This window comes from Haemaphysalis longicornis, unplaced genomic scaffold (assembly GCF_048455015.1).
Source record: "Haemaphysalis longicornis isolate Haplotype H1 unplaced genomic scaffold, Haemaphysalis longicornis Haplotype H1 scaffold_1, whole genome shotgun sequence".
In the NCBI taxonomy this organism is placed as follows: Eukaryota; Metazoa; Arthropoda; class Arachnida; order Ixodida; family Ixodidae; genus Haemaphysalis; species Haemaphysalis longicornis.
The window spans coordinates 341,599,102-341,623,051 of NW_027526203.1; the positions used below are offsets into that span (position 1 = coordinate 341,599,102).

The 23,950-nt window shown below is 48.0% G+C and overlaps 2 protein-coding genes across 2 annotated transcripts in view; one reads left to right on the top strand and one right to left on the bottom strand.

Annotated features, from left to right (window-relative positions):
- Ash2 (Set1/Ash2 histone methyltransferase complex subunit ash2) overlaps window positions 1-23,950 on the bottom strand; it is a 143,529-nt gene that overhangs the window by 75,809 nt on the left and 43,770 nt on the right. The window lies entirely within an intron of this gene.
- Window positions 11,994-23,060, top strand: LOC144153030 (gamma-aminobutyric acid receptor-associated protein-like 2). Its single transcript, XM_077684665.1, has 4 exons — window positions 11,994-12,375; window positions 19,551-19,606; window positions 20,723-20,895; window positions 22,735-23,060. The coding sequence occupies exons 1-4, from the start codon at window positions 12,309-12,311 to the stop codon at window positions 22,850-22,852; spliced, it is 414 nt and encodes a 137-aa protein (XP_077540791.1). The 5' UTR covers window positions 11,994-12,308; the 3' UTR covers window positions 22,853-23,060.

The following is a 23,950-nucleotide window of genomic DNA, read 5'->3' on the forward strand; positions in this document are numbered from 1 at the left end:
CAACAAAAGGGAACGATAGCCTTCGGGTTTAGTTTTTAGAGCTTCCTTTGGATTTCTTACAGCGCTGGTATTCTTCCTTTTGGTATGCTATTTTGCCTTACCGAACTAATTTATATCGCCGGCACGCTGGATCCGTGCACACCGCAATACTAAATGCGCTGTGTTCGCTCTATAAAATCAAATATTTCCCAATACGAGAAATTACACACATTTTCGCTTTTTAGTTTGCCGGGAATACCGTGTGCTGGCCTCCACGTAGCGCAACCCCTCTCTTGCTTCGCACGCACGCACACTTGTGAGGCGCTCAGAGTGATTGGGGACTGCAGATCGGGCGGCGCGTGAATACTAACAAATGACGCGTGCTTGAGTTCTCAACGCAAAGTCAAACAAAACATCCTGAGTTGTGCGTGATGGCGAGAAAATTTTTGTGAAGAGACACTTCAAGACAAACTCAATTCGGGAAGAATTCTGCACGCACAAGGAAAACGATCTTTACTACAGCACTGGGCTAACAAAGTTTTAATATCTTACTCTTTGCAACATGGATGAGTCAAATGTAATCAACAGCAAAAAATGTGCTCCTGCGCGTATTGGACCAACTAGCACGTTTATCTTGCACACACGCAAAATACCAGGAGCTCGAGTATAGATGCCATTGAATTGAACTGTGCAGTCATTTTCGGCGCGCCATCAAATCAATGCTATTGATGGAGTGCACAAAAGGTGAGTCTCTCATCCTCGAAAGACTGAATATTCGTGAAGAAGGTAGGGGTGGGGAAAGGGGGACGGGGGATTGTGGTTGTCACGAGGTGGCCAGGCGACTTTGTAAAGAAGGCTCTTGACCCTTTAGCATTTCTTAGAGGACTCTCGCTCGCATTTGCAAAGAATGCATGCGACGTAGTTGGAGGATCTTTAAGCACCAGGCTATGTTCATACGACCAGAAACATAGCAACTGTGTTGTCTGAAAAAGTCAAGTGCGCACACTTCCCATACGTGGAGCAAGATGAAGTCTCCAACCTCCGTGGCAGAAAAAGAAAGGAATAGTGATGACCGGTGCATGCGTTCCCCGGCATTCAATCGTGATGGCCCCAACGAGCGAGCGAGCAAGCAAGCAAGCAAGCAAGCAAGCAAGCAAGCAAGCAAACAAACAAACAAACAAACAATAAAGTGATCAGTAACAGGTGTATGTGAACTATACGCAGAACGGCCTGCTTAAGGAAACTATAAATACATATATGGCAAGCAACTTCAGATGTTATCCAGCTAATTCTGTGCTACGCAACAGTATACAATTTCAATAGGGTGCCGATTGTTTATGGCGTCAAATGCTAACTTTGAAACTGCCATTGTATGTATAGTGTATTATGTCTAATTTCATCTTAGCTCGGATCTCTTGCCTTTTCAGCAACAAAAAAAAAATCAAATATATCCAAATCTTAAGGACGTAGCTGTGTCACTGTTTCCTGTCTGAGCACCCCTCGAGGAGCATGGCTGACATGGCTACGTTCTTGCGTTGATATGGTGATTGAGTTCTTGATTGAGTATCGATATGGTGCAAGGTGTTTTCACTTCCAACCAAAGTATATTTAGCCGCCAACATCTTGGGAGAGTTTCACAAAAATTGAGAGAGTGCTTTTTTTAATATGGGGCTGAGCCTGAGAGTTTTGTCGTTTTTTCCCCGAACTAACACTTCAAATCGGGCGCAGATTTTTTGTTGTGGTGCCAACGTGGACATTAAAAATGACATTTTTTTGCTTCATTCTCACTTATTGTATTCTTGGAGAGATCATTTGCCTTTTGTACAAAACATGTGTAATTTATAGAGATCTGAGGGAACTCGCTATCACTACAGTATACTACAGCCGGCGGATAGGGCTCCTCTCCAGGAACAAAATGATGCAACATGTTTTAAATGCAGAGCATTTCAGTAACTCACGATGCCACCCGCGTTGTCCCGTCGTAGTCCGCACCGTCGTTGTCCGCACCCCTCCCCCTAACTATATAAAAGAAAATACTATCCGGCGCCTGGTTTCGATCCCTCGACCCTGCAGGCGGAACGCAATGTACATGGTGTTCTACCCACTGCGCTACAAAGCCGACGCAGAATGGGACGCTACGAACGCGCCTTATATCGTTGACTCATTCAAATTACTGCTGACGAGCGCTCTCTCTTCAGCAGTTGCCACAAGTGCAACAACATTAACGTAACGCAAACTACTTAACGTCGTGCGCCCCCGGAAATGCTCTGCATTTGATCGTGCCGCTCGCGAGGGGGATGTTTCACTGCGTCGCCATGCGAACAGTTTGCCACGCTTTAGTTTCAGTTCTTTCTTTGCTGGGGTGCCGACGAGCGGCGCCACCTCCTCGCACTTCGCCGCGGGAGGATCAGCGGCGGGGGTGAGAGATGGCGCTGGCGTCTCCGCGGCCGCGTCTGCGGCCTCCGCGGGCACCGGCGCCGGCGCGGAGTAATCTTTTTTGACGATAATCTAAGGGCATGTGGCATTTATTTATTTATTTCGAATACTGTTCGAAATAAATTCGCGTTCGCAAGACTCCCGGGACCCAGGCCAGTCTCCGCCGCGGGAAGAAAATAAGCTGCGTGTTTAGAGAACAATGTTACGGTATGTACCCCCAGGAAACTTTTTATTTTCCTCTTTTTTAGTAGGCCACTGGGGCCGCCAGGTAGGAATCCTAACTTCGAAGCTTCCAGAGCCGCGCTAATCCCCCGCCATGTATCTACGCCACCGTCTATATACGTGTCTACGCCACAGCTGCACCGCCGTGCGGTGCAGCGGTGGCGTAGAGATAGAGAGTAGAGGTAGAGCATCCGCCTCGCGTGCAGTAAGACCGTGGTTCAAATCCCGGTGCGGGACAACTCCCACCAAAAAAAGAGAAAAGAAAAACCGCGCAATTATGGAATTGCAGTTGGGGCTTGCCGGTATTGCCGGTAACCATTGCCGGTAACGCACTCCCTCACCATAGCAGGATTGGCCACCCTGGTGTAGTAACGGCCACAACCTCCCATGAATACGCCAATTAACCCACGGCCCTCAGTCTCCAGTGGCTGCGAAGCAACTGACCACGGCGGCGGTCAGACCTGTGACGCAGCAGAGGTTGCTAAGAATACCTGGACCCGGACAGGCCGCCATTGAAATCTGAACCTGGCAACGTTTAACACGAAAACCTTATTTAGTGAAGCGAGTCTAGAGGTGTTGTTCGAGGAATTAAAGGGCATCAAATGGGATGTCATAGGGCTTAGTGAGGTTAGGAGAACAGGTGAAGCCTTTACGGTGCTAAAAAATGGACACGTTCTATGTTACTGTGGTCTAGAGGACAGAAGAGAACTGGGAGTGGGATTTATAGTCAATAAAAGCATAGCTGGCAACATAGAAGAACACTATAACATTAACGAAAGGGCAGCAGGTCTTGTAATTAGGCTCAATAAGAGGTACAAGCTCAAGGTGGTACAGGGCTATGCCCCCACATCCAGCCATGACGACCAGGTAGTGGAACGCTTCTATGAAGATGTGGAATCGGCAATGGCTAAAGTAAAAACACAGTACACCGTAGTTATGGGGGATTTCAATGCTAAAGTAGGCAAGAATCAGGCTGGAGACAAGGCAGTTGGGAACTATGGTCTGGGGGGTATAAATAGTGGGGGGGACCTACTAGTTGAGTTTGCAGAGCGGAATAACCTACGCATAATGAATACCTTCTTCTGTAAATGGGAGAGCCGGAAGTGGACGTGGAGGAGCCCGAATGGGGGCCATAAAAATGAAATAGACTTCATATTATGCGACAACCCTGGCGTCGTGAAGGATGTGGAAGTGCTCGGAAGGGTAAGGTGTAGTGACCATCGTATGGTAAGATCTGGAATTAAGTATAGATTTGAGGAGGGACCGTAACAAGCTAGTACGAAAAAAGCCGATTAATGAGATAACAGTAAGGCGTAAAGTAGAAGAATTCAGAATCGCGCTGCAGAACCGATATTCAGCTCTTACCGAGGAAGCCGAGCTTACGACACTAGAATCCAGCGACAACCTTACACGCATTATCAAGGAGTGTGCGATAGAAGTCGGGGGCACGATGGCTAGACAGGATACTGGTAAACTTTCACAGGAGACGAAAGATCTAATTAGGAAACGGCAAACCACGACAATGTCCTCCCCTTCTGACAGAATAAAACTAGCGGAGCCTTCGGAGTTAATAAGCGTAAGACAGTTGACATACGGAAGTATAATATGGAGAGGATCGAATACGCTGTAAAGAACGGAGGTAGCCTGAAAGCAGTGAAGAGGCGTCTTGGCGTGGGGAAAAGTCAGATGTATGCACTTAAAGATAAGCAAGGCAATCTCATCACATATAGGGATAACATAGTCACAGTGGCCGAGGAGTTCTATAGGGATCTGTACAGTACCCGGGAAGTCCAGGATAATGCCGAACGAGAAAGTAGTTCAGGGGAGATAGACATCCCACCAGTAACGACCGAAGAAGTAAGGAAGGCTTTGAAAGAAATGAAAGGGGGCAAAGCACCTGGTGAGGATCAGATAACAGCAGACCTCTTGAAGGATGGCGGAGAAATTGTACTTGAAAAACTGGCAAGCCTGTATACGCAATGCCTAATTACCGCAAGTGTACCGGAATCTTGGAAGAACGCGAACATCATCCTAATACATAAAAACACAGAGAGAAGAATACGAAAACTATAGTAAAAAAGACATCCCCCTCGCGAGGGGCACGATCAAATGCACAGCATTTCCGAGGGGGTGCGCCGGCAAGTCGTATCTCTCGATCGCGGGACCCGTGTCGCCATATTTTGGAGGCGCGGGACAACTTCTGGCGCTTTCGAAACAAACGAGAAATGAGTGAAGGATATAAGGCGCGTTCGGTGCATCGAAATCTGTGTCGGTTTCGTGGCTCGGTCGGTAGTGCGCCGGGCACCCTGCGCTCCGCCCGCGGCGTCATGGGTTCGAAACCGGGCGCCGGAAACTGTTATTTCTTTGGCTGCGGACTACGACAAGGCGCGCCTGCGGACTACGACAAGGCGCGCATGCGGACTACGACAAGGCACGCCAACGCCGCGTGACATTGTGAGTTACTAAAATGCTATGCATTTAAAAAGGTGACATGAAGGACTGGAAAAATTACAGGCCGATCAGCTTACTGTCAGTCGTCTACAAGGTACTTACCAAGGTAATCGCTAACAGAATTTCTGCAACCTTAGATTTCAGTCAACCTAAAGAACAAGCAGGGTTCCGTAAAGGTTATTCAACAATGGAGCATATTCACACGATCAATCAGGTGATAGAGAAGTGCGCTGAGTATACTGAACCCCTATATATAGCCTTCATTTTTTATGAGAAAGCATTTGACTCGGTCGAAACCCTAGCAGTCATTCAGGCATTACGGTACCAGGGGGTAGATGAGCATTATGTAAAAATACTAGAGAATATCTGCAATGGGTCCACAGCTACCATCATCCTCCATAAGGAGAGCAGTAAAATACCTATAAGGAAGGGCGTAAGACAAGGAGACTCAATCTCTCCAATGTTATTCACAGCATGTTTACAAGAAGTATTCAGAACGTTCGATTGGGAACAGGTGGGAGTAAGGGTTAATGGAGAATACCTCAGTAACTTCAGATTTGCTGATGACGTTGCCTTGCTAGTAACTCGGGGGACGAATTGCAAAGTATGCTTTCCGCACTAGACGAACAGAGTAGAACCGTGGGCCTGAAAATTAATATGCAGAAAACTAAAGTAATTATCAATAACCTCGGGACAGCACAGCAGTTTGGGATAGGGGCGAGGTAGTGGAAGCGGTAAGCGAATATAGCTACTTAGGCCAATTAGTGACCCTGGATCCCAACCATGAGGCAGAGATAATTAGAAGGATAAGAATGGGGTGGAGTGCATACGGCAGACATTCTCAGATAATGAATGGCAGCCTACCATTGTCCCTGAAGAAGGAAGTGTATGACAGCTGCAGCTTACCGGTACTCACCTACGGGGCAGAAACTTGGAGGCTCACTAAGAGGGTTCAACTTAAATTGAGAACGATTCAGCGAGTAATTGAGCGGAAGATGATAGGTGTAACATTAAGGGACAAGAAGAGAGCGGGGTGGGTCAGGGAACAAACGCGTGTTAAGGACATACTAGTAGAAATTAAGAAGAAGCAATGGACGTGGGCAGGGCATGTAATGCGCAGGCAAGATAACCGTTGGGCATTAAGGGTAACAGAGTGGATCCCTAAAGAAGGCAAGCGTAGCAGGGGGCGGTAGAAAGTTAGATGGGCAGATGAGATCAAGAAGTTTGCAGGGATAAATTGGTTACAGTTGGCACAGGACCGGGGTAATTGGAGAATAATGGGAGAGGCCTTTGCCCTGCAGCGGGCGTAGATAGGCTGGTGGTGACGACGACGATGATGATGATAATGATGATGATGATGATTATGAAGTGCATGTAATGGCTTACATCGGTGTATAGAGAGAGAATGAACGTTTGATAGAGCAAACGGTTGTCTTTGAGCCGCGACTCGATGGGGTGGGTTCGCCTCAGTCCAGGTGAACAGAGTCCTTGGCTGCAGCCCTGGCACGGGTGCCCAGAAAGATATGGTCAGCGTGACGGGAGCTGTTCATCAGGCCCTTCCACAGCTCGGGGGAAAGGTTAGGATAGGGGGTGAGCGGTGGGGTGTTTCGGCAGGCCCACACCATGTGGCAGGTAGTATTAAGGGAGTGGCAGTAATGACAGGTGAGGGGGTGTTTGAGGTAGAGTAGAGAGGTAGAGTAGGAGATGGGTGCGTTGTAGTAGGTGTTTGCAATCGACGCCAGATTATTGCTTCCTCCTTGGTTAGTTGAGGGTGTGGTTGAGGCGGGGGTTGCAATAATAGTGGAGGATGGCGTGGTAGCGTGATGGGACAGCGGGTGGTGAAGGAGGCTGGGCCGTGGAATTCTGACCCTGAGTCCCGGTGTGGAAGGGCGCGGGCAGCGGCGTAAGCCGCCTCATTTTCATCGAGGGACGAGTGGCTGGTGATCCAGACGATGTCATCATCATCATCATCATCACCAGCCTGTCTACGCCCACTGCAGGGCAAAGGCCTCTCCCATTATTCTCCAATTACCTCGGTCCTGTGCCAACTGTGACCAATTTATCCCCGCAAACTTCTTGATCTCATCTGCCCATCTAACTTTCTGCCGCCCCCTGCAGCGCTTGCCTTCTCTAGGGATCCACTCTGTTACCCTTAATGACCAGCGGTTATCTTGCCTTCGCATTACATGCCCTGCCCAAGTCCATTTCTTCTTCTTAATTTCTACTAATATGTCTTTAACACCAGTTTGCTCCCTGACCCACTCCGCCCTCTTCTTGTCCCTTAATGTTACACCTATCATTTTCCGCTCCATTGCCCGCTGAGTCGTTTTCAATTTAAGTTGAACCCTCTTAGTGAGCCTCCAAGTTTCTGCCCCGTAGGTGAGTACCGGTAAGATGCAGCTGTCATACACTTTCCTCTTCAACGATAATGGTAGGCTGCTATTCATTATTTGATAATGTCTGCCATATGCACCCCACCCCATTCTGATCCTTCTAATTATCTCTGCCTCATGGTTGGGATCTGGGGTCACAACTTGGCCTAAGTATATATATTCGCTTACCACTTCCACTGCCTCGCCATCTATCTCAAACTGCTGTGCTGTCCCGAGGTTATTGATCATTACTTTAGTTTTCTGCATATTAATTTTCAGGCCCACGGTTCTACTCTGTTCGCTGACCCAGACGATGTAGGGGTCAGTGAAGGGATCGATTGATGCGAGTACGCGTAAGGCTGGAAGTGAGATGCGTCCACGTTGAATGTTACGGCAGGCTTACTGGGAATCTGTGATAATTGTGAAGTATTCGGACCGAGTGGGGACGGCGATGGCGGTGGCGATTTCCGCGGAAGTGGTTCTTGATGGGGAGAGAGTCGTGAAGGAGGTGAAAGGCGTGCCTTCCGAGTTGACAACCAAGAGTGCCTGAGCCTGGCGCCGAGGGGTAGACGGCGGCGTCGGTACAGAGATTATCGGGGTGGAAGTGGAATCGGGATCGATGTTTAACCCGGTACAGTCTTCTACCTTGGTCGAATTCTGGGTGCATATTGCTAGGAATTTTGTATTCAGTAATGGGAGACCGGATTGAAGACGGAACTCGTTGAAGGGCTTGTGAGCAGGTGGGGTCGGGTGACCGAGGGCCTGTCGACTTGGCCTTCCCGCTCAAACCTCTACTTCTCGTTTTCTTGTACTCAGAATTCATAACACCCTCGAAGAACCCCTGGAAGCCCAACGCAACAGCCAACTCACCAGACTCCTCCTTACCACTACGTGTTCGAAGAATTTCAGAAAAATCGAAGATGTGTTTTTTGTTATATTGGCATCTGAACTTTGTGTTTTTCGGTTTTTTCTTCAAACTTGCGTGCCTGTTGCATCTTAACGGTACTTTATACAATTCCAACATTCACGGTGTTTATTTAGAAATGTAAGGAGCTCACCTGAATAAAATGTGGAGGTCGTACTCTGAAGTGCTTTTAGTAATATTTAGGCTCAAAGTTTTAAAAAATTGGTCTGCGAGCCGAATTTGACATTTTATTGCGAAAAATATATATTCTTGTCAACAACAAAACTTCTTTAGAGAAATGTAAAGCAGGCGTAAATTGAGCACGCAATTTACGAAGTGCCCCTCGTGATTATTCTCGTAGATAGATGTCGCTAAATTTGGCCGAGGCGCACGGGCAGGAAGCGGCGGTGGTCCACCTTGTCGCGTTCCCAATTTTTTTTACGGTTAGGCAAAACTATTTTCAGATAAAACATTGGTGAACCTGCACATTAGAATGATCAGGGAATGATATAAAAAAATTTCAAGCAAATTGAAGAGGTCGACCAGCCACCCTTTGATCAATCTTATCTGAGATCACCCACGTGCCAGCAAATACCACACGCGGTATATTCGCTGGCCGTCAAACAGAATAACCACGTGGTAGCGCTGCACGCTATCCCTTCCTGATAATGACTGGGCCTCCATATTGATCTATATCAGGGGGGCCACATTGTCATCCTGAACAACTACCAGGTCAGCCAATGGGAGTCGTGACCGCAGCATTTACGGGCCGCGTAGCGCTGATCGTATTGTCACGAAGCCAACGACGACGCAGTTGTCTTCAAGGAAAACAAGTTTATTGGAGCGAACTTGTGCTCCCTTAACAACTCAAAGAATACACAGGCGGCGAAGCAGCAGTCCGCAAAGTGACGTACGCAAGCGAGCGTCGGCGATCGGAATACCGCGGCGTCTGCTCTGCAGGCTTTTATCTTTGGGCGCGAGTTTTTCTCGAACTGTCGATTTACATCTAGAACATTGTAGATCAAAGAAGATTATTCGAGGCTAGTGACGTTGGGGCGAAACGCTCTCCGTATCAGAATGAGATAACCCGTGCGGCATAAAAATAAAGAATGGAACACGCCCTTCGTTTGGGACACATATAACACAGCCGGGCGCGGCCGGGCAGTAAAAACAAAACATAAACAAACAAACCCAATGCCTAGTTCACGGCATTATACAAGAAGTAGATACTTCTTCCTCCATAGGTGACGTATCTTCTCTCTCTGTGCAGGTGAACGATCGCAGGTGAACGATCTATGGTAAGACAGGGATGTTTATGTATGCTCATAATGGACTTCATCTCTAAAAGAAGAAGGAAGTTGACTGTCCCGTGCAGTGCTCTAACTTCTGCTGTCTGCAGCGGCGATAGACTCGCGGTATCGCCATCTATCGAATGATGAAACTGCTCGTCAGCACGGTGTTAGTGGTGCGCTCTTGTCAGCTGAGTCAGTGCTCTTGTTATATTTTATTCTACTCCGTGCCACCTTATTGCCAGGACACGTGACCCCGTGAGCAGTGCAAGGCTTGTTCAGCGGAACACCACGTATACCGTTAGTGCAAAGGTCCGCGGGACACACGTGCACCGACTGCAATTCATCGTGGCGTCATTTGAAGCTGTCGCGCCTGGTTTCCAGACTCGCGCGGGGCGCACTTGCAGCCCACTCGGTTAGGTGCGCCGACGGAAACGCAGTGTACCAAACACCATTCTTGTGTTTGATTTCATGGTGAGCAATCAAGGATCACGTATCAGCAGGCTGCTGCTGCGAGCGCCACAGCAAATTTCGCAAGGTTGTCCAAAAATATGATAAAATGAAAAAAAAAATTACTAAGAACATAACAATGTTCAGTGATAATGTTCAATGACAATGATTATGATAATGATAATTACAATGGTAATGACAATATTCACTGAGGTAAGAGAACTAAGCCCGCGTTAGTCGCCTAGCGGTAGCCGGTGCTCCAACTAGTGACCAGTCAAATAGTGCCAAGCGGCCATAGCGCCGCAGATCGGGAGGCAGTAATCACATGAGGCGAAATCACAAAAACTGACCATCCTGCCCCTAAGAGCGCGTCTCAGAAGCTGGTGCGGCAGAGGGCGCCATGATACGTTTCGGTCGATGCTAGCGCGTTCCGCGGACTTTGTTCTCTGACTGTTCTTACGTGGCCCCATTGCAGCTAGCTGACAGAGAGTTTCACAACCTGCAACAGGCCAGTTGATGCCATCACCACACAGTGAGTCACCATTGCGAAAAGCCCGCTCTGGATGAAACATCATGAAACAAGCCGCGCGGTGCGCTTTCGGCGTTCAAAAGATGGTTGTTATCATTCTGTTCCTTTGAAACAACGGCCAGATGGTGCCGTTGCAGCATGTTAGGCATGCGCTGTTTCACTGAACAGACGCACCTAGATTTAGTTACGAGCTCATGTAGCGCAAAGGGGATGGATTTCTATAAGAGCGCACGAAATGGGATCTAATGAGTTAATTGAGTTAACTCGCTGAAAAGCGCACCGAAGAAGGCATTTAAATCTTGTTTTTGTGAAACCACCAGACAACCTGCAGAAGCGGTTAGCTTTCGCGTGGTGGGGCCCGAGAGCCAGAGGAAAAATTTAGGAGTGACGGCATCGTCCACTTATGCAGGAGAACAAATAACCCTTAATTGTGTAGATGCTGCCTTGCTTTATTTGCAGCTACTCAAAGAAATAAGGACTGCAATGGGGACACCTAATCATTATGATGATACAATGCAAGGACATTACTTGTCGCTGAGTGTAGTGCTGCAGCAGGTCGCTTCGCGCGTTTCGCAGCGTTGCGATGGTATCGTGATTGGTTGGCAATGAAATGACGTCGCAGAACAGCTGCTGCCGCTGCCCTCTAGCTTTCCCTCGTGCATGGCTATGCACGTGCCCAGGCGTTGTCTAGCAATGCGCACTCGTTTTTTCTCGTGTTTCCTTTCTGAGGCACGTGCTATGGAATGCGTCACAGCCAATGGGAACTCGGTGTTCCGTTTTTCGGCCACGGCTTTCTGATGACAGCATGCAGGGTTTCCGCGCAATGAACCGAGTAGTGCTTTCGCACTGATGAATGTAGGTACGATTCACGTTTAATGCTCATCTGCTAGACACTGATAAAGATAATCGAAACTGGCCGATGGCACGCTTGGTACGCAGTTGTTTCTTAATCAGAGCGTCACATCACACGAACTCGGCTCACCCATTTTAAGCGGAATATACGATTCGTTTATAAGGCCAGTGACGAAACAACTGCAATAAATAACATAAAAACGATACCTTATAACAACAACAACAAAAAAGCCTCATGTCGAAATCAGCGTAGCCACGGTACCTTCTGGTTTCGCACTCCGGGTTTATAACTATGAACAAATAACACGTTTTTTTTTTTCCTAATTAAAACTGCGGTTGTATTTTTTACTTGTTCCCGATCGCACTCGCCACGCCTTCAACGTGCGGCTGCACCGAGAATGTGGGGCAAGCCTCGCGTAACTGACGCGTCCGTTGCTACCAGACATTCCCGAAATCAAACAACCCTGTGTTGCCGCTCAGCACGAAAGAAGGAAAACGATGAGCGCGCATATCAGAGTTTGGGGGCGGTGAGGAAGGGTAATCAACGAAACCAGCGGGAGCTAAACTGATGAAAAGAGCCGGCGGACGGAGGAACGGGCGCCAGCGCACTCAGATTTCAAGCTGGTAGCGGACGACGACGGTTGCCTCCGAGCGTTTTCTTCTTTTTTTCCATACGGCCACTGGTCGGCGTAAGAAGTTTCCAATCTCGCCCGGCTCGAGAGAAACAAAGCCACTATCAGCGGCCGCCGCGGCCGTCCCGAACAATACGATCGCCGTCAGATAACCCTGCGACAGGAGCCGGCGGGGGACGCGCTCCCAGAGAAATGCGACGGGCCGGAGCGAAGGCTGAAGACGGCATACGTTTCCGCTTCAAGCAGCAATACACGCCAGGTGAGCACCTCTTTAGGCCGACCCGTGATGGGCGTCGGTTGCCTCGCCGGCCGCGGGCTCGAAGGGGGCCGACGTCCACAGACACCGGCATTTACGGCGTCCCAACTTCGGGGTGTCCGTGCTAGAAGCGTGGCTCGTTACTCCGCGAGCGGGGCCGGCCCGCCCTGTCTCCTGGGTGACGGTACACGACCCGACAGAGGCGTTAACTAAATAACCAAAAGGGGGATGTGAATCTTCCATTCTTCCGAAGTGAGAAGAGCCTGATTTGCGCATCACCATGCTTATTAGTTATCATGCCGTAATCGTTCTCAACCTACACATTAACGGCTGGTCTGAGGCACCCTAACTAGCAAATTTCTTGTTGCCGGTATCTCCTAGTCCTCAGCCTCTCGCCTAGTTTGTTCTTGTAGCGGTGGTGGTGCTAACGAGCGTTTTAGCAATACTTCCGGCTCTGTGCCGAGCATTGGGAAGCCTTTTGTATTCCGGAGACGAGGCACAAATCGTAAGCGAGGCACCCTTCTGAGGCGAACTGTTGACAGCTGCTTTGTCTGAAGGTTGCCACAAGATGAGCGGCCGGTCTCGGCGACAGCCCCTTAGCGAGTCAACAACGCAGCCACAGCACAGTACCCGCCCCCCGCTCCTTGTCCACGCATTTGCGTTCTGTGGCGGTCAGCCTCCTGTTATGGGCGCGTCTCTTTCCGTGACCGTGTTCAGTATTGTAATTGCAATGTAGTCGCTGTATTTTCCGGGTAGACTGTGATTGAAATTCCTAAATGTTCGAAAATTTTCTAAACGACTGCATTCAGCACGTGTAGTAGAATTTACTTTCTGCCGAATGTATTTTTTTTTCTTCCGCGTACGGTCCATTTCGTACTTGCGAGGGCGATAGACGGAAGCAAGCTTCTGGCATGTTCGCGATCCAGCTGGGGTAACGGTGCCAGTGCTCCTGTCATAAACACCACTGTAGGGGTTCAATGCAACCGTTGCCAAAGTGAGTTTCAAAACTTCTCCCGGTGTGGCTTGTCTCTCACGCGGCTAGTATTAGAATATTTTGGAATATTTCGAAATACATTGGAATTTGTTGAAATTAACTAACCAAAAGCGGCAGGTAAAGTTGATTGTGACTGCTATGACATTTTTTTAATCGTTTGTCTGGTCAATCGCTCTTTGAACTATAGCTGTCGACCTGGTTTTAATTTTTCCCGTGCCGCCTAATTCCAGGCTAGCGTAAACGTTGGATCCAGCTGCGAGAAGCGTCTTGCGAGATCAGTGTCTCGCACTAGCGCCAAAACGGTTACACGAATCGGAGCACTGCCTGGGGCACTGATCGGAGCAATGACCGCTGCAACATGCGCTTTTTTTATTCAGCGGTTCGGGCTAGTCGGCGCTCCCAAGTTTTAGCGCGATAAAGAATTCGCGTCTGCCCTGTTCTTTCCTTCTTTTTTTTCCTTTTGGGGCCGGGCTGAACAACAAAAAAAAAAATCACTGCGCCAGTTAACAAGAGCTCGCGTCCGTTATAAACCGACGGCGCTGGTGGCATGCCTGCCACGAGATGAAAAAAAATTCGAAGTCTTAAAAATATGAATCATAGGTTTTTTCCGTGTGTGATTCGAAGCTTGCAGTTGTAGTACAAGTGCAGTCAGAAGTAGACGGAGCACGCGATCAGTGGCTGAACTGCATCCCTGCGTCGTCTACGAGCACAGATGGGGGAAAAACAGGGCTCGCGGAAGAGATCCGTGCGGATCACCGCAGCCATACTATCTGATATGTCTGCCGTCGCGCCGCCGGTGTTTGCTGGGCGTAACAGTTTCTGGAGGGCAGCGCTATGCTCTACTACCCGGTGCTGGTGACATTGCAACTCGCCATCGGGAGCTACGACCGACCGAGCGGGGGCACCTGCGCGTGCGCACAACCGGTTCCGGCCGTGGTCTGCGCACGCGCAGTTGCGTAGCTCGACTACCGCGTACCTTACCTCGACCCTTTCCGCTCGCTGCTGACCGTAACCCTAAGAAAGCCCAAGGACGTCCCAGGCTCGGTTTCGTGCAAACTTAACATCGAACAGTGACATCTTCCAGTGGAACAGTTATGACATTACGTAATCTATGCAAAACATTAGTACGACTTTCGGATCTAAGAAAAAAGCCAATATTGCACAATGCCGCGAACTTTTCCCAATAACGGCGAAAGGTGCCTTCCCTTTTGAACAGGTGGTCAATCACCGCATCGAATGTTCCACCATTGAAGCGCGCAAAACGTGTTGCAAAATGTGTGCCAAATAACGATATCAAGTATATTGTCTGCGCGTTCCTTGCTAAGGTAGCTGGAAGTACTACACGAGCAGGGCGCCAGATTGATAAATGTGCATTTGTAAGTTCGATTTTTTAACCTGTTTTTTGTCTAATTACAAAAGTGTAATAAAGTATCAGTTTGCTCAAAAAAGTTCTGAAATTGTATTATATAATGGTGGGATATACTAGGTGTTTGTTTCACGCCGTACATTTTTAAACGTTCTGTTCGCGTTAGTTTCTCCCTAATAGCTATTGAGGTGAACTACTAAATATTTATGCAGACAAGTTTTTGATTTCGTTGTGTCATCGTGTAATGTATTTGAGGTGATTGTTATTATGCACGGCCGCTTAACTTTGCCGGCTGCCTGTGCCTCACACAAGTGCTTATTAAGCGCGCTGAATTACGCACGTTTCTAACGTTTACTGCAACAGCAAACGTGCTTACTTAATCCGGGACAGGAGCGAGGAACACGAGACAAGCGCTGTTCCTCCCCCTGTGCCGTCTTACTGCACGCTATTAAGTTCTCAGATATATGTTCAACTTTTCGTTTGGCTTCGTTTGCGTGGCCGGTTTCACATTCCACGCCCCTGTTAACAAAATATTATAATGGGCAAAATAAATTTCGCCCGTCGAATATTGGAAGCCCATTTAGAGGACGAACCTCGTGATTATGTTTCTTTAAACGCCATCAAGCCTACTCTATTTTATTTGTAGCTACTTTGTTCGCTCAAAAGGGGCCCATGAAGACCGACTTGAATTTAAAGGACTGACATTCGGTTCTTTTTCTAACCAAAAAAGGCGAGAAATATTGAAAAAAAAAACCTTCAAATTTCGCGCTACAGTGACGTAATATAGCACTAAAAGTAGTTAACTGTAAATGCGTTAGCTGCATGTTGGCATTCAGTTGATACGATCACGCGCAACTAGGGGCCCCACCTTGTTCGCCCAGTCACGTTTTCTGGCGGTCGGCGGCCGCCAATCGCACAAACAAGATTCTGTGACGCCATAGAAACTTCGCCGGAAAGTGGATGGGACGGGGAGTCGCCACTGCCTCACTTGCCTTATTTAAATTTGCGATAAAAATCGTATCACCGTTATCGGCACAAAACAGTCTTTTAATAAACCAAATTTGTATGTGTCTCCGTGGTTCCTTTAAGACTGTGGTTATAACTTAATGCTTTTGAGGCAGGTGAACCAAAGTACATTTGCTGCATGTTATAGAACTCTATAGCATGCAACTCGTAATCCTTCACTATACGGTGTGCTTCGTAGTCCAGACGCTTCATTACTGCGTTAAACCATAATTTCTCTTATTCCAACGAAGGCTGTTGCACCGGATATGATTAGTTACTGGTTTAGCGTAGGTTCTAGCTTGTTTTCCGGCCTTGATCTCTGCTACAAAATATTTGTGCCGAAGAAAAACGCGCGAGCGATAAAAATAAATGATCAGGCACTTTATTAGCAATCCCGCGTACTACGATAGCGGCCACATCCATAGCGGTTCATGGGGTCCACACGCGTCGTTGCAATAGTTGTATCGGTTGTGTCACGCCTCTTTTTTGTCTGCGTATGTTCTGCGCATTTGAAAAGCGCCAATCCACAGGTTCGTGCGCCGGCGATATACGAGACGCCCGTGAGCAGGCATTTGGTGGTGGCGCTTGATTGTCTCCCTTGCGGTGTACGAGAGGACACTGAACACCTGTTCTGTGCTTGTCCACGTTTCCGCTCGGCGCGATTGACGGTGCCAAGTTTTACTAGGGGGGGAAAATCTCAGCATGAAGGACTTCTTAGGCCCCTGGAACAGCAAAACAGCGCGTTGCGGGGTTTTAAAGCTCTTGTGCGTTTCCCAAGAAACTCTAGACTCGACTCCAGCTTGTGACTGCCTCTGTCGCTATTTTTTTGTGTGTGTGTGTGTGTGTGCATGTGTCCGTCTGATGTATTTCTTTGCTTATTTGTACTACTCAGTTTAGCATTCTACCTTCACTACATGTTAACCATCTGAAGTAGCTAGCAAGCCAAGCGTTATGCAGGGCTGACCTTTTCAGTCTCACTGAAGAATTCTCTCTCTCTCTCTCTCTCTCTCTCTCTCTCTCTCTCTCTCTCTCTCTCTCTCTCTCTCTCTCTCTCTCTCTCTCTCTCTCTCCTTTACTTAATTCTCTGGCAGTGCGCATTTTACCTCAACACGCCTTAGGACATATGCACACATTCTGAAATTAATCCCGTTCTCCGGTGCAGACACGTGGCTCAGGTTCGGCTACTCTTTCAGGGGTATTGGACGGGCAAACTTGCATAAACAGAAGAATTTCCAAACAAACCAGGTAGATCACTTAACGGTGATAATTACATTTGCCGAGTAACCTCAGATTACATAACATGCTTATATAACATATATAACGCATCTCAGATTATATAACATACACAGTCGTATGCGTTATCAAACGCGGAGCTGCGGTAGAACTGGTCGCCAATGCAGGTAGCGAGTGGCAGTGTTAATCACGCTGACTTTTTCTGGGCATGCCGCTAGTGCCATTGTACAGCCAAACCCGAATATAATGAACTCGGATAGAGCGATATATGCTTTATAGCGAACACTCAAGATTCTGCTATTTTGCATGCAAAATTTATTTTTTTATAACGAACTAGACACTGTGTATACCGAAATCTGAGTGCGCCCGATCGGTCATCAAACGCCCGCCAACGCGCTTTTGCGGGGGCTGCGCCTATGGCCCCTGGGTCGCCGCGCTGTCCGCCCGCGCTTTCATGAAACGCGCTGTGGGAGCAATCCGCGGCTTTTGCCACCTCGCGTTGCAGCGCTCCTATTCGGCAGCTACCTGCCACGTGATCAAGTAGTGCGAGAAGCTGCCTAGTGCATCCCTGCTTACGGCAAATAGGTGTACATTTGTTTGCAATACTTTTTTTTTTTTTGCTATTCAAGGTGAGGGATGGTCTTTCTGTCGTTATCGCGTTTTCAATCAACTGTTCATATTGTTTATAACAAATTAGATACGGAAGTTCGTTATAAGCAAGTTCGGTTATTTGGAACTATTTCGTATGGCGAACAAATCGCGTTAAATCACGTTGTTCGTTATAACCGGGTTTAACTAGAGCGCAGCGCTGGCTTCCGGAGACTGTAATGACGAATCTAACATGCCTGCATTGTTTATTTCTGCTTTTTCCTTACTTTCATTCTTTGACTGTGCTACCTCCTGGTCTGAAAAAAAGCCTCGAACATGGAGGAAATAACAAAAATGGCCGCGTACCTGTCTACTCCCTTGCAAATGTCTTCGAGTCTCAACGTAGCACGCTCTCCTCCCCCACCCACCCCTCAGGCTCTTCCACTACTCTCACTCTTGCCATGGTTCGTGCAATGCCGATTTTCTCAATTACACTCAATTTTTCCTACCTCTCACTGCTCGCGCGCCATCTGGTGGTCAAGCGCGCTCCACTTGCCTCGCTTGAACACTTTTTTTATTATTTGCTGTCGTAAAAAAACTCGCGTGTCTTAACTAAAAGAACGTTGCCACTGTCGGCAATGTACTGATGCCTTGCCTCAAACAAGCCGGAGGCTTCATTGGCGCCGCATGAAGTGAACCTGTATGACCCATGTGACTGCATAGTAGTTTGGAACGGTGTTGCCTATATACGCTCGTTGTTGAAGCATTTTTTTTTTTTTTTTGCCGAATGGCTGAATAGTGACACACAGAGCAAATTTTTTTGCGCTTCGGCAGCCCAAGAAAGGCTATCGTCTTCAAAAATAAATATCCCCCTTCCTAGCGATTGCACACACCATGGCGGGCGGCAAGGCGCGGACCGCGCGTCTTGGTCGCCGGCGCTGTGGAGCGTGCATTTTGGTCACCGCTTTCGTGCTTCCTTTTACTTCTGACTGGACCTGTACAATGCTTCTGCTTTCTGAGCCGAGTAATGTCAGTTTGCGCAAGTTACGCTCTAGAGTGCGATAGTGTTTAGAAAGCTCGCAAGTAGTTTTTTTATCCCCACCGTGAATTTACCGCATTTTTTAAAAACTCGAACGTGTTCCTATACTACGTGCGTAGCGACATCCAGTATAGGGCAGTGGGGGCAGCGAAACATGCGGGAGAGAACACTGGATAAAGCACCCAGTGTTCCTTTCCAAGAGCGACATAAAAAGCTTCGGATTTTACGGAGTGCCCTTAAATCTTTTTTTTTTCTTGTTTGTGCACGTGGAAGTAAGCAGGTGGGACACTTCAACCCCTAAATACCCCAAGATTGGCTTGTTGAAAAGCACATTGAGTTCACTAAGAATTCCTGAGTGCAGCTTGCCGCTCCATTGTGATCTCGACGAATTCGATAATAAAATTGTAAACGGGGATATATATCCCCGCTGTCACTACCACTACTCACGATGAAGTTGCATTAGTATTCTAATGCACAATTATATTGCTCTCGAGTAGGCTAAGCGCGATCCGGTTCAAATTGTCCGCAACCCAGTGGACACGTTCGCACACTTGCACATGCGCTTGTAAAACGCTGTTGGCACGTATTCCGGCCACAGCAAAACACTCCTGATACTGATAAGCTCGATAACACCTACTAGGTCACTGGCAGTAATTCAGTATCGATGGGACAACTCGTTGTTTTCGAGTTTTGATCACTTTGTTGTGATCTAGTTTCGGGCAAGTAATAATTTTTGCACGAATTGCGACGTACAGTTAACAGTGTCGCATGTGTAACACTCGGTTGTGGGGCACGTGTCCTGAAACCGTAGCGTTTTTTGTTTTGTTTTTTGCGGTTAATTTGTGCACGTCTCCTTGTGCACGAGTGGTTATCCTAGCAGGTATACCACGTGGTTACACCTCCACCTTTCGCACTGAAACAGACGGTAACCTTATTTGCGTTTTTTTTTTCAGAGCAAAGGAAGCAGGAGGCAGACGCTATCCTTCAAAAATACCCGCAGCGAATACCTGTGAGTATTAAAACTAGCAGACTGCACGAGGTAATTCCTGCACGAAGTTATGAGTGTACGTTAATGAAGCAGTGACATTTGGGGAAAAAATGCTAGTAGTTATTGTGGTGTGTATGACGTTATGTAGCAGGCGTACCGGACTGGAAGAAAGCTTATACAGAATCACAGTAGCCTGATGCAGTAATTGAAGCATCGTAGTAGGCAGAACTTTTAATTTTCTCGATACCCTTAAAAGATTTACGCGCGGCCGGTTCTGCCGTGTTTTGGCCTTTTGCGCTGTTTCTGAAGCCCGTGAGTTGCTTTGTCTCATCGGAAATCCTTTGGAGAACCTTTACAAGCTACAGGCACGCCGGCAACCAGCCTACTCGCGAAAACCATTAACCCTCGTATTGATAGTAGTTGCAGCAAAATTACGTCTAATGAAATTGCAGTAAGTGGTTATGTAAACTCCGCTTGCATGTTATGACAATTCAGGCGCAAATTGTCAACAGTGCTGCTTAATGAGAGAGTGGATAGATGATACGAGGGTAGCACATAAAACGTGGCCAGACAGGGAGGCAGGCGTTGCAAGCACTACCTCGGTTTGTCCCCCTCCACCCCCCTTTCCCTGCCTCTGTGTCAGATATTGTTACCCGCGCTGTCTTCATAAGCCGAATTTTCAGCTCGTTTTTTCCAATTTTATTTTTTGTCCGTGCAGCGGTGTCGTGCGTGAACGGTTCGTTCTACCACGTAGATTTCAAATTGCTTTCAGCGAAAGGGACGCAGCCAACTTAGTTGAAACTAGTAGCCATGTTACTACGGTATTCCTTGACTTCTGTTTGTCTTAAAAACCCTGAATGGGTCAACGTTCACGAGAAAGGGTAGGATGGGTGTCACCCCATACAAATCACAAGCACCCTGCATGCACGTTGACGGCCTTTCCGCTCGTTTGTTCCTGGATGCAAAACGCTTGAATGTTTTTTTCTACCTTTACCTGGCGCTATTTCGTTGCAACTATGGCACTCAGAACTCCCACAGAAATAGTGCGCGGCTTCACGCGTTCAAGGGCAGCGGCGCAGGGAGTCGTCGTTAACCGCGCGTGTTCTGAACGGCGCGCTTGCCTGCGCTCATTGGCAGGTGATCGTGGAGCGAGCACCCAACTCGCACGTCCCTTCAATCGACAAGCAGAAGTTCCTGGTACCCAATGACATCACCGTGGCCCAGTTTATGTGGATCGTGCGTAAGCGGATCCACTTGTCACCCGAAAAGGCGCTGTTCGTCTTCGTTGGGCGCCTCATGCCACAGTCCAGGTGGGTGAACTTTCGCTCGCCAAAGAACGAGGGATTTCTGGCGAACCCTTATGACAACCCTTACGGCAACTACGGGCTGACCGGCAACTTAAGAGTACAGACTTAGCTGTTACGCTTGCATATTGCTGAGAATTAGGCAGGGTTGAAGTCACTGCATAAAATCTGTAATCAACACCGATGATGCCGGCCGCGCTCTGTGTAAGTGTCCGAGCCTTCGTAAGCCTCTAGCGCAAGCTTTGCGTCATTTCACGCACCGGCAATGCTTGTGCACATCACATTTATTTTTGCATTAGCTTTACGTAAAGTGGTTACCTGTTGTAAGGTCATGAAAATGAGATTATTCTTTTTCATGTCGCATTTTAGCGCCTCTTCAAGCATAAAGGATGCATGATGCATGAACGATACATGAAGTGCGATTTGTTAATATTCAAACAACTACACGTCCTTATGCTTAATATACCCTCAATTGGTTTCAGCCGAGGTATAGTAAATAGGGCTGCCTGCATTGCAAACGCTCGAAAACGAAGCTTTTCACAAGTCTGTCCGGGATGTTATAACATAGCTGAGTTTTTTTTTGGCCCTGCAAGAATAGAATACTTCGAGTCTTGCAACGTAACTGTATACGTACGCAATCAAAGGTACTTTTTTTCTTGAATTCTAACATAGTCCAGAGTTGGACGGAGTACCGTCTGGTCAGGTAAAAGCATGGTTGTGACGATGAAACGTAGGTCACTGACCAAGTCAAAGAAGCGGTTTGACGTTTCGGTACCCCTACGGGTACCTTGATCACAATCTGGTCAGGTAAAAGCATGGTTGTGACGATGAAACGTAGGTCACTGACCAAGTAAAAGAAGCGGTTTGACGTTTTGGTACCCCTGCGGGTACCTTGATCACAATCCTGTTATTGTGATCAAGGTACCCGTAGGGGTACCGAAACGTCAAACCGCTTCTTTGACTTGGTCAGTGACCTACGTTTCATCGTCACAACCTTTCTTGAATTCAGAGCGCGACAAACAAGGACGAAACGAAGACGAGGCACACAGGCGCTGGCGATACCCACAGGCGTCTTCCGTTCGTCCTTGTCTGCCACGCTTTGAATTCAAGAATGTGGCAAACAACTTGCCCAAGCATCAATGTGGTTAATTACCTTTTTTTTTCAACGCGCACCAGATCTCTTTATACAACGCGTGGGGGGTACGCCAAATGACTGTTGTAGCTAAGCTCGCGAAAGCTTTCGAACAAGATTTTTTTTTTTTTGACATGAATGAGTTACACGTATTCAGCAGCCAGCGGCTGATATCGTTGTGAGCCCACCCTAGCGGGCACGCCTTGTAAGTCGTTGGTTGCGCTTTTTTTTTTTTTTTTTGCTATCCGCGAGTGTTTTATGAAAAACTCGCGCGTTAGTTGGCTCTGTTTGCAAAAAACGCGCCGTAGGTGTGTGAACTGTTCCGCTCCTGGGCGTTGGTCTCCCTCCCTCCCTCCCTCCTGGGGCCTGCGCGGTTAGGAAGTTTCCAACTGAAAATAGGCTCGAAAGACCAGCAGGAACCGAATCTTCAAAAGTAAACCACGCGTGTCGCATCTTCCCCTTTGGCATTTTGTACATTCATCATATTCGAGTTTCGTTTAAAACAAGCATGCCGTCCCAGGGCACCAGACTATTCATGCACTCGGCAAGCATGCTTCATGAGCTCAAGTTCTTTCTTGGTTGCTCTGCTATTGTACAGCAGCCTACGCGACACTGCGCCTGCATGCTTGCAACGACGCTCTTTTCGTGCTCTATCCACGCCCGTTTATTGTGCGTTAACGTTCACTTGTGCGTGTCGATCGCTCTTCTCGCAGCCTCAGTATGGGGGACCTGTATGCCACGTACCACGACGACGACGGCTTCCTCTACCTCGCATACAGCGGCGAGAACACTTTCGGTGGTCGGCGCCTGGAAGCAAGTGCACAGACTTGAACTCTCGTGGTTTCGTGCCTCGTAGCCAATCCCCCACTCCGCGCTGCACCGCCAGCGGACGCCTTTTTACAGCAATGCTTTTGGGTGCTCTTTTGTAGTTCTTTTTCGCTCGGTTGTGTCCCCGTGTCGCTGGTACATCACGCACCGGCGTCCAAACGGTGCCTGAGCGTGGTGGTTTAGCGAAAATAAAGTGAGCTCTCAGGTTGAATCTGCATCCGGGTCTCGATGCGCGTATGCCACGAGGGAGTACCACTTTCATGTATCACTGTGGCGAGGTTATTCGTGTCCCCTTGCTCGTATGTGGTTTCTGCAGTTCTGTCAGTGCCGCACATCGGCAGCACCAAGTGGCGTATGCAGCCAACTTGCTTGTACATCCGGCGTGTCTACCACCGTCTGTGTATACGATTGAGATTGTTACAAAAAGAACCCATAGTTGTCAACGTTCGCTTCGAGGCACCAAAAATAGTCACTGCATTTTATTTTTAGCGTGTGGAAAGAAGTGCTTCACATTTTTAACCCGACCTGTTTGTTCTCAAGCCTGTCTGTAGCGCGCGAAAATTAGCCCATTTGCGATATCTTCTGCTTTGGAGCAGAATAAGGTTGGCAGCAGTTTTCGTCGAAATGTGCACGTACCGTGCTGGGCCGAGTGATGCTGTGCCGTGAGTGATGCATGCAGTGGAGTGACCGTCCTAGTATGTCACATTTACCGAATTCTGAAAGTTTGTTCAGATTTAGCTCTATGACGCCAACAGAGATTTTCATTCTTGTCTTCATTTTATAGATGCAATAAATGTGACCATTTCGTGTTTTAAGTCTTGTCACTTGCTATTTTAGTTAACGTGCTCGAGGTACCAGCACAATGATCGAAATACGCTATTGGCAACTGTCCCACAACAACGAGGAAACTCGCACAAACAGTGCATGTTGATGTTGTACGTCCGTCCACTTTACACGGAGTGAGCGCGCGCGCGCCTCAAAACGAGCCTGATATTGTGCGTAGGGAAGACTGCACACACAGCGGTCATATTAATGTGATGCACCCTATTGTCAGCGGTATGTGCGAATTTTAAAGTTTGTAAATTGTACAAAAACTGCACT